This window comes from Falco peregrinus, chromosome 1 (assembly GCF_023634155.1).
Source record: "Falco peregrinus isolate bFalPer1 chromosome 1, bFalPer1.pri, whole genome shotgun sequence".
In the NCBI taxonomy this organism is placed as follows: domain Eukaryota; kingdom Metazoa; phylum Chordata; class Aves; order Falconiformes; family Falconidae; genus Falco; species Falco peregrinus.
The window spans coordinates 95,611,613-95,621,517 of NC_073721.1; the positions used below are offsets into that span (position 1 = coordinate 95,611,613).

Consider the following 9,905-nt stretch of genomic DNA (forward strand, 5'->3'; position numbering starts at 1 on the left):
CTCATGGGTTGAGGTAAAGACAGTTTAATGGGACAGAAAAGGAAGAAAATAATAATTAAAAGATATGGAAAATACAAAGCAGCTGCTCACCACTCACCAACCGATGCCCAGCCAGCTTTCCCCCAGTTTGTATGCTGAGCATGACATCTTGTGGTAGGGGACAGCCCTGTGGCCAGTTGGGGTCAGCTGTCCTAGCAGTGTCCCCTCCTCCTTGTGCCTCCCAGCCTGCTAGCTGGCAGGGCCTGAGAAGGCTTTGACTTCATATACAGTTAGCAACAACTAAACCATCAGTGTATTACCAACATTATTCTCAGCCTAAATCCAAACCAGCACTGTATCAGCTACCAGGATGAAAATTAACTATCTCAGCCAAAACCAGGACATCTGCTTTCCCTCAAGGGAGAGCACCCCTGAGAAAACAGGGTGCCAGGCCTACCTGCAGGCCTGCTGAGCATAAAATGGGTTAGAAACCTCTTACCCAGCACCAGGACATGTGCCCTGCTCTGGCCTTCTCTGTGGCCCTGCGCTCTCATCCGTGTCTGTAAGCAATCCAGCTGTTCAGATGCACACCTCTGGCTGGAGAAGAGGTACTTGGGCTGGCATTCATGCCTGCAGGCAAAGGCTCTGCCACCAGCACAAGCCAAGACTGTCCTTTAAAACACTTGTTTCAGTGAAGTCATGCTGGCAAAGATGCCCACAATCAACACCAAGTCTCCAAAAGTGGTTTGGGTTTTTTTGTCTAGGGAAAGGAAAATGAAGGTATTTGTAGCCAGACAGTACTGTTCTGAAAGACAACAGGTACACACTGTAGATACCTGCCACTAGGCACAACACAGCAATGTGAAAACTAGACTAGATACATTTGGCAGTCTTCATTTATTCAGCTTAAAGATTTTTTTTATTATTATTAAAAATAATCAATAAATAAAACAGACATCACCAAAGAAACACTATATCGAGTGGAGTACCATCAGGAACATTAAATAGAACCCCCACCACAGCTTAAAGTAGCTCTCCACACCACAATGAACGAACCTTTTTATAAGGCCCAACTGTTCACAAACAAGACTGGCTGTTCTGTACAAACCATGTATTTATAATGCCCTATTCATAGATGTAGGATTTGTCACTCTCTTCGCACAAAACACTACTGTTGAAACTAGGGCTTTGTATGTTATTTGCTTGCCATTGCTGGCAAAAGTGCTAACAATTATTTATCCAACCTTATAGCAAGAGGGATGCTCCAAAGAAGCAGCAATCCCTCAGTACAGGACGGGGGATTTCCCTGCTGGTTCACTATGGCATAGGCATAAGCCATTACCAGCAAAACCACAGCCTGCTGGCCAGGTGCGCTGGGTGAAGCTGAACACGCTACTGCCAATCCCAAACCACACTCCCATCACGTACTAGCCAGAGCCCCAGCCCTACTAGAGACAGGGCACCCTCTGCCAGACATTCCCATTTCCCAGTTATCTTTGCCCTGTTGCAAACCATGTTTGAGTTTGTTTGTTGGGTTTTTTGTCAGAAAAAAAAAAAAAAAAGTCATTATCCTGAAAACTAAGTTATCAGCTAAAGTGCAGGACCCCTGCTGTGAGAAGTACACATCCATTTTTAGATTTGGAACATCAGCTTCAGCATACACCATTAGGGTTCTCCCCTACTTGCACAAACAGTAACAAATTCAGTTTTGGAAAATAGTGCCTATAAAACTTTAGACACACTAATAACAGCAACAGCACTTCAGTGAGGTTCCATGGAAAGAACAGAACAAATGCCCATTCTGTATCGCTAATTCTGCATAAGAGAAGCATCATCCCCACCCAAGCTACATCATCCTTCCACAAAGTACGGATGGCAGAACAATCCCATGAGCTGTACTTTGGCTATCAAGAAAAAGAAGCGCAAATCTTTAGAAAAATACAATGCAAGAAAAAATCTGAGATAAAAATATATACCTTTGGTTAAAAACCATGCCTTTAACAAGAGTCCTTTGTAACTCAGACCAAAAAAAAGCTTCACTTAGACTGAACAGTAGTAAAAATTAGTTCTAAGCGCTTATTTCCTAACCCAGAGGACCCTTCTAAAATGTCAGTAATTTTTTTTAATGATTTACACATTTGATGTTAATTATTTATAGGGATCATTATATTTGTAGCAATAAACTATAGAAATTTTCCACGAAGAGAATGTTTGTAGCACAAGCTCCTCCACCAAGAGTCTTTAAAAAAAAAAACAAAACAAAAAACTGGAAGTTCTTAATTAAAGAACCGTTGAAACATGTAGTTTTCTTCAGATACTGAATAGCCAAACTTCTTATAGAAATCCACATTTTTTGGCAGACACTCGAGCGTAATTTTGTAACAGTTCAGTCTCTTACTTAGCAGCGTAAGGGTGGACGTTAATCTGCAAAAGACAAAACCAACAGTTAAACAGCCCTGAACGCTGCATCAATTAACATTTAACTAGCTTAAGTTATCAGACCTACAATACTGAAGTTCTACAGCACTCTGCGTTTTTTTCCCTTACTACACAGGACTGTTCTTATTTCTTGCGATAGCAAGTAAGCACCAGTGTCTTGCAGACAATTTTAGGTCACTGTTACAACAACCTCAGCTTGTGCTCTGCCAGCTAGTGATCCCTTCTGGCTAAATTCTTCTCATGTGTCTGGCTGGGGAAGATCCGCCCTGCAGAGCTAAAATCCTGGTCCCATAGGTCTGGTGAGCGATCTTTGCCAGCGTGTTTTGGCACCCATCAGCGCAGGAGGGTGGGGGGACAGGAAGTGACCAGGTAAGTAAGGGCTTCCTGCCTGCTGTTGAATGGCAAAGGTGGTGAAATACTTACAGTTTACCAAGCTGCTTTCCTCTGCACTCCCCGCTTACTACTACATCTTCTATCCTTCCTCTCTGTGAAAATACAGGCAACTGTGAGTCAAATAGAAAGCTGTTGTGTTAGTCTCCCTACTGCTTCACGTTTCACGCTTGGATTTTCTGCTTTCTATTCAGATACAACTCCTCTGGCAGTTGACACGCTTGTAATGCCCCTTGCAAGTGGGAGCTGCAGTCCCACCACAGACTTTCCCTGCCAAGGGATTTGTCTCTAGCTCCCCGTTTTCACACATCTAGCTGGGACTCCACAGCAGCGAGACCCTCAGCCATCTGCTCTGTCAGAACCAAGTCTGACTAGTTCAAAAGCTCACTGTGAGGGAGAATGGAACAGACATAAAATTGCTCTTTTTTAAGAAAAGCCAAAGCTTCCTTTTACTATTTAGCTGAGCACGCAAGGATGGGAGAGTCTTTAAAATGTCAAAGGTACTTCATCACACAGTAACACCATAAAAATATCATACATGGAGTCAGGGGACAGGGTCTTTCTCCTCACTTTACAGCTGCAGCAAGAGAATATACCTTTGCACAGGAGTGAGTGAACTTATGTTCTATAACCAGTGTTGCTGTAGCAACAATCTGCCCAAGATTTGTGTCTTCTACAACAGTAACGTAGTAATCTCCAGATCTCTTCATGTGCTCAAAGGTTTCTGTGGGAGCAGACAGACAGTGGAACAGCCACTGTTAATCTCAGATTAAATTGCTATGAAGTCTAACACTTGCAACAGATTCTGACTGCAGATCACTGCAGGGTTCAGGATCACAAGGAAGATGCACCCAAGACCCCAGCGCCTGAAAGCCCCAGAGTCACAACCAGCAAAAAGCAGAAATTAAACACATTCCTTTTCCTTAGCTGCCAAGAGAGCCCTCTTTCCCCAGCATCTCTGCAGATAGGCATTGTGACAAAGTTGTCAGTATCTCCTTTAAGTTTTCTTACGTCTCAGTCAAACCAGTGAAGCAACCTCAGGACACCACTGAGCTGCGATCAAAGGCAAGCCTCTGCCTCGCTACTGGTGCTGCAGTAAGTCAGCCCAAACAAGCCATCACCCAGTAGTCCCTTCTGCCAGGTGTCTAAAGCTCAGTCTCCAAGGCAGGTATTACAATTTAGGCCTGTCCCTGCCAAGAAACCCTTTGGGATAGCTGCGACAATGCTGAGTGCCAAAGGCTGCCTCAGGGGAACTGAGCTAATAAATCCCTTTGGCATCAGGCAGTTGGGAGCCTTGCACCCAAGTAGATTTGCTGTCAGTTTCAGTGTCCTCTGGCTCCCAGCAACCTCTATGGAAATGCCACAAATAATGATATACTCACTGATAAACTGCTCTGGGCTTGCAACTCCAGTTTCAGTCAGCTGACCCAGAACCTTAAAAAAGCCTGTTATAAAAGAAGTGTGGGGGGGAGACACCAAACAACCCTCAGTGAGGGACAGAGACACAATTAGCTCCAAATAGCACAGAAGAACCCGACAGGGCTGTTGGGAGAGTTAACATCCCCACAGCACCATCCAGCTCAGTGGTACATAAAAGCCTACACTCTGCATATTCTAGAACTAGACTGTAATCTTAAAATCAAACTCCTGCCTTGAGCAATGCTTAAGAATCAGCTACTGCCTCAGCAGCAAACTGCAGCTCAAGCACAGAAGATGCATACATTCAAGCAAGAAAAGTATAAGCCTGAAATGATGTGGTATTAAACTGTATGTTCAGAACAATCTTTTTGTCCACATTAAAGAACTGAAGTCTTCATGCACTAAGAATAATATGCTGGTTCACATTATTTTTATGTAAAAGGGAACAGTATGAACAACTGTACTCCCTCTCTAAAGGTGTGGTGAATAGGAAGCTGTGGATCACTTGGAAGATATGACATAACAGTAAAACCAGTTTCGAGGGTCCCCCAAACACAGCACCAATCCATGGTGCCAAGCACTCAAATTCCTTACTGATAAAAATAACCCAAATCAGATAAAATCAGCAATCCTAATCTGTTGAGAGATCACACAGAAATACATATTATCTAGTTCAGCACCCAGCTTTCACTTGTGGCAATCATTAAACAGGATTGATTCTACCTCGATTTAAATCAGCTGTGCAAAGCGGTCTTAAAACTAGGCCATCTCCTGGATCTAAAGGAGAAATAGCAGGAGAAAACGTCACTGTGTTCTCACTCCAGTCAAGTTCATGCAGAATATTTGGGTCAAACATCGGTGTGTCATCAGGCATCACTGTTGCAACAGGCATCATGGCTGCAACAAGTGTTCTGGAACAGAAAGCACATGTGTAAGGAACATTTTGGTTTGCTCTTGTTTTAATCTCTAAATATGCTGTCCCCTGGTTATGCCATGCCACATGACGTTCCTGGGACAGGTGAATGCGCTGCTGTTCACTTTATCTGCAATTGAAGCTCCTCAACCTTCTCCAGACTAAGCTGTGGGGTTAAACAAAGGTCACCCCCATGTTATCTAAAAGTCAACACGGAGCACTTATGGCACTTGGGTTCACCAAGGAAGTTTTTTTTCTCTTGGAAAAAACCAAGCAGATAAGGCATTCACCAGGATACTTAACCCCTATAGCCCTCAGAAAAGGAAAGCATCTCACATTCTCTAGAAACCTCCCTACATACTGTTTACTGAGCACAGAGGAGATCATTTGCATTGATGTTTCATTTAAAACTGGCAGAATAGTACACTTTTTTCAACTGGTCCCATCACATAAATATTGGGTGGCTCAGCCAAGAGGCACTACATCACACAAATGAAAACACAGATGATACAACAGCCTGCACACATGCTTAAAGCTCGTGCTGTGTTTCTCATGAGGTCACATTTGCTCTACGTATTTACAAAATCTAATACCATCTCAGCTGTATAGTGCAGCACCTCATTGTCCATTAACAGGTAAAACAGAACTGCCAAGATGACAGTTAATGATTAAAGAGATGCTGGGAATTGTGTATTATTTAGAATTTTAGCTGTACCAGAAAAGATATGGTAATCACACTATTGGACAGGCCAAATGAACATCAACAAGAAAAATGTATTTGGGATGCTTTTCAAAATAAGGCATCTTGCAGCCCTGTTAAGCTGTCCTGAGAAAGTACAGAGGACGTTAGCTATGAAACATCTCAGCATAACTGCAGCATAATAGCTTCGAAACTATTTAAAAAAAATCAAAAAAAGCCCACAAAATTTTTGTTATGCCACCTGCTGTTATCCACTGGCCTTTAAACCCCCATTCTTATCTCAATCTTGCATATAAAACTAAAAGAATTTGCTGTTAGAGCAATTAAACAACAATGAAAATTCATATGGGATGAGAATTTGTAAAATAAAAGTGGGAAAAGTGAAGTGCAAAGAAAAACATTTCCACAGACAACAGAGTCAGAAGTGAAAATCCGTTTCTTCTGAGCCCCAGTCTGGAGCTTTAGCGATCAGGTCACATTGATATGTGCAGAGGACTGCAAGCCCATCACGAGCATATTAATTATGTCACTGCTAAGCAAAACTGATGTCTCCCTGGTTCCAGCAATACATCTGGTATCTCTGTTCCTAGATCTCGATTATTGTCATATTGCTGTTACCCTGTCCCATTACAAAGCCTTCCTAGAATTCATGAGCGTTCATAGCATTCAAATAGTGTCCTGTACAGAATAAAATAAATTTAATTTCACCTTAGAATTACAGAATACCGAGCACACACAATACTAGAAAAGCCCTGTTGAAGGAAATAAAAGTTTTTTGATGCTCTCCAAGCAGTTAGTGACAAACTAAACAGTTATTTTCCAAACTACAGCCAGCACAGCTGGAGCAGGATGAAGTTCGAAGCTTCACACATTTTCTAGAGTTCGGAATATGACTTACTCCACAGAAATGCACTGGTCAGTTAAAGAAAAAGGGATGAAGGCATGGCCAGGAAGGGTAGCTCCGGCCTATTTCGATAGGTAGCCGGTTCCCCCTCCTGGCCTGCTGAGCTTACTCCAAGCCCGGGTGCTGGCCCTGGTGCACACCCCAAGGCTCCCCCCCCCGGAGCATCCCGGGCTCCCCACCCGTGTCAGCATCGGGACGGGGCCGTGCCTGCGCGCACGGGACACCCTCCCCCGCTCCGGGAAGTCGGCGGTGAAGGAGCACGGTATGCCTGCTCCTCCCGGAATCTGCTGCCTGCCTGAGGAAGGCCCTCCCCGGGGGCTGCTCGGTCAGACCTCACCCGGCTCCCCAGCCGTAGGGGAATGGGGCGACAGAGCCAGCCCCGCACTGCCCCCGGCGGGGTCCCCACCTGAAGCTGTCCCCGCCCCGAGGGGGTTTCCACAGGGCCCCGAGGGAGGGCCCCACAGCTCTCAGCTGCAGCAGCCCCTCAGGTGTGGGAACCCACACACAGCCCTTCGAGGGTCCCCTTAGCTCACGCCGGGGTGCTGTCCTCTCACCTCACACCCAGCCGCTCGGGGGGATGGCGGGGGGGGGTGGGGTGGGTGTCCCTCACCTCACACCCAGCCGCTCGGGGAGCAGAGCGTCCCTGACCTCACACCCAGCCTCTCCTTAGGGGGGGGCGGAGGGGGGTCCCCTCACCCCCTCAGCAGGGGCCCCGCAGGCCCATCCTTCACGCAGCCCCTCGTGGGGGGAGGCGCACGTCCCTCCCAGTCCCTCGGAGGCATCCCCGCTAGCCCGCCCCTCACCCAACTCCTGAGGGGGACGCCGAGGAGTTGGGCCACCTCCGCAGCCCCCGTCCCGCTCGCACTCACCCGTGCACGAGGCCGCGGCGCCGAATGCCGCCCGCACCGGCTCCACCGCAGGCGCCGCACGGACGTGGCAAGGGAGCGTGGCCCGGCACGCACGCACGCCAGCGCGCGGCCAATCACCGACCGCCGGCCCCGCCCCCGCTTCGCGGCCTTCCGACCTTCGGGAACAGCCCCCCCCTCGCGCACGGATTGGGCGGCGGGGGTGCGGCCACGCCCCCTCCCTGGGAGAGGCCCTGCCCCTGCGCGCGCGTAGCGCCGTGCCGGCGGAGGCGGGACAAGATGGCGGGTGCGGTTGTGCGCGGCCCGGGCAGCCCCGCCGAGCCCGCCGCCCCTCCCGCTGCTCCTCTGCCTGAACGGCCGTTTCACCGTGGCGGCTGCCCCGATGGGCTCGGCGGGGTGAAGGGTGAGGGCAGCGAGAGCAACCGGGCGCCAGGCCCGGCTGCCTCGCTCCACCTGGGGAGCGCGCAGGCAGAGGGATTTGCCCCGGCTGACAGCGTTTTGACGCCTGAAGGAAAATCCCTCCGGCTCCCTGCACTGGCATCCCTCCCAGGAGCCAGGCGGGTGGCAGGGGAGCAGGCAGTGCCCCTCAGTGCAGGCAGGATTCCTCCCTTCCGTGGGTGGTGGGAGTCCCGCTCCTCAGCGTGGTGTGGGGAGGGGGTGTGTGTCTGCTGGGTTACACCTCATCCCTGCCTGCTTTCACTTTACGGCTTGGCAGGCCTTTTTTTTTTTCAGCTGGCTGCCTTCCCTGTAGAGATAACTGGTGTTTATTTTGACTGACTGCTGCATTTGCTTCTGGGGGAAAGGTAAAACTGATGCTCAGACCACGTGAGGTCAGTGAGGGTCTGTGTGATGGTTTTCAGAAGCAACACGCCAGGCAGCTCGGAGGCTGTCCTTGCTGGCTGCTCTGCATACTTTTCCCGGTGTTTTCACTGGGGTTTGGCCTCCGGAGGTCCTCTGGGAAGCTGCCCGGTGCCTTTGGAGGGCTGCTCTCCAACCCCGAGCTGGACACAGCTCCGGAGGGGCCCAAGGGTAGCTGTGGAGGGATGGCTCAGATGAAAGGACTATACACAGGTTCCTTTCTCCTGAGGAATTGCAGGTGGGAGCAGCATTAGTAACGAAAGCATCCCTCACTTTGATAATTTTCATCTCTGGGGGATTGCTTTTGGAGGCTCCATCACTCCCTTTGGGCAAGACCTTGATCAGCCTCCAAGGCTGGCAGAGGGCATGAGTGAGGGTTTTTCTTCCTTTCCAATGAAAAAACCCAACCAACTCTGAGATCATCTTAAGAGGCTGTTTTATAAATAGCTGAGGTCAAGGCGTGCATGCAGCATGGAGCAGGAAGCCTTGCTGAACAAGATAAATCTACAATGTGCTTCTGAGACATGATTTTCATTTTCCATGTTTCTTCCCCGTGTTACTCTACCCTCAGAATGAATCACTGTTGCCATGGAAACAATCAACATTACTTAGTTTTTACTTCTTCAGGCCCAGAGTGACCAGATGACACACACCAACCTCCCTGGGCTCAGGCACACCCAAAATCTGGGGGCGATGCTTGTCCAGCAGAAACAGGGCTGGGGGCTGCATGGGTGAATCACTGTGACTATTAACCTTTTATTACAAGGGAGAGCTACAAACTGGATGTGAGCTTTTCCCTCCTATTCCTTCTCTGTTTCCTTCATTTTGAAGGGTTGAGAGGACTGGGAAGGTCCCATTCATGCTACAAAAAACGAACATCATGTCTCACTTCTGTGCAGAAAAAAACCCCAAACAACCCACAAACTGGGAGTGTGGACACATTTCCACAGTGTGAAAAATGGCAGGTGGCAGTTTAGCTTAACTCCCCTCCGCAGTGCCTTTTCCTGATTGAAAGATTTTATGGATGTGAGATAGATTTTGTGTTTCACCTAAATCACTGAAAAGTCAAGATTTTTTAAAAACAAAACCCGTGCCATAACAAGGCCATGGCCACATGGTGTCAGCCCAGCTCTCCCCAGTGAGGCTCGGAGACGAGGTCCTGGACCAGTGTGGGGAATACGTCTTTCTGGACAAGACTTATCCATATACATCCTCCCATCCAACAATGGAATGACCCAGAAGATGCATCAGGCCCGTGGTATTTAATAGCTGAATGGCGCTATCCTCTGTGCATGTATCTCAACTTCTGACCGCCAGAGCCCCTACTGTGCTCCAGCATAACATTGCAGAATGAGGAAAAAATCCTTTGGTTTGGTAAAACCTCTTGCCTTGCCCCAGCAGGGCTGTTTTTTAGCCCTTTAGACTAGTCCTGTCCTA

General features: G+C 48.2%; 1 protein-coding gene across 2 annotated transcripts; it reads right to left on the bottom strand.

The window, feature by feature from the left end:
- Positions 1-857: 857 nt before the first annotated feature.
- On the bottom strand, positions 858-7,736 carry GNPNAT1 (glucosamine-phosphate N-acetyltransferase 1). Of its 2 annotated transcripts, none has more exons than XM_027794673.2 (6): positions 7,614-7,736; positions 5,047-5,138; positions 4,191-4,253; positions 3,405-3,532; positions 2,842-2,903; positions 858-2,403 (listed from the first exon to the last, which is right to left on the bottom strand). In XM_027794673.2, the coding sequence occupies exons 2-6, from the start codon at positions 5,120-5,122 to the stop codon at positions 2,256-2,258; spliced, it is 477 nt and encodes a 158-aa protein (XP_027650474.1). In that variant the 5' UTR covers positions 5,123-5,138; positions 7,614-7,736; the 3' UTR covers positions 858-2,255. The 2 variants fall into 2 exon arrangements, with proteins under 2 accessions (XP_027650474.1, XP_013159136.1); XM_013303682.3 differs by having other exon boundaries at positions 4,951-5,138.
- Positions 7,737-9,905: the final 2,169 nt, after the last annotated feature.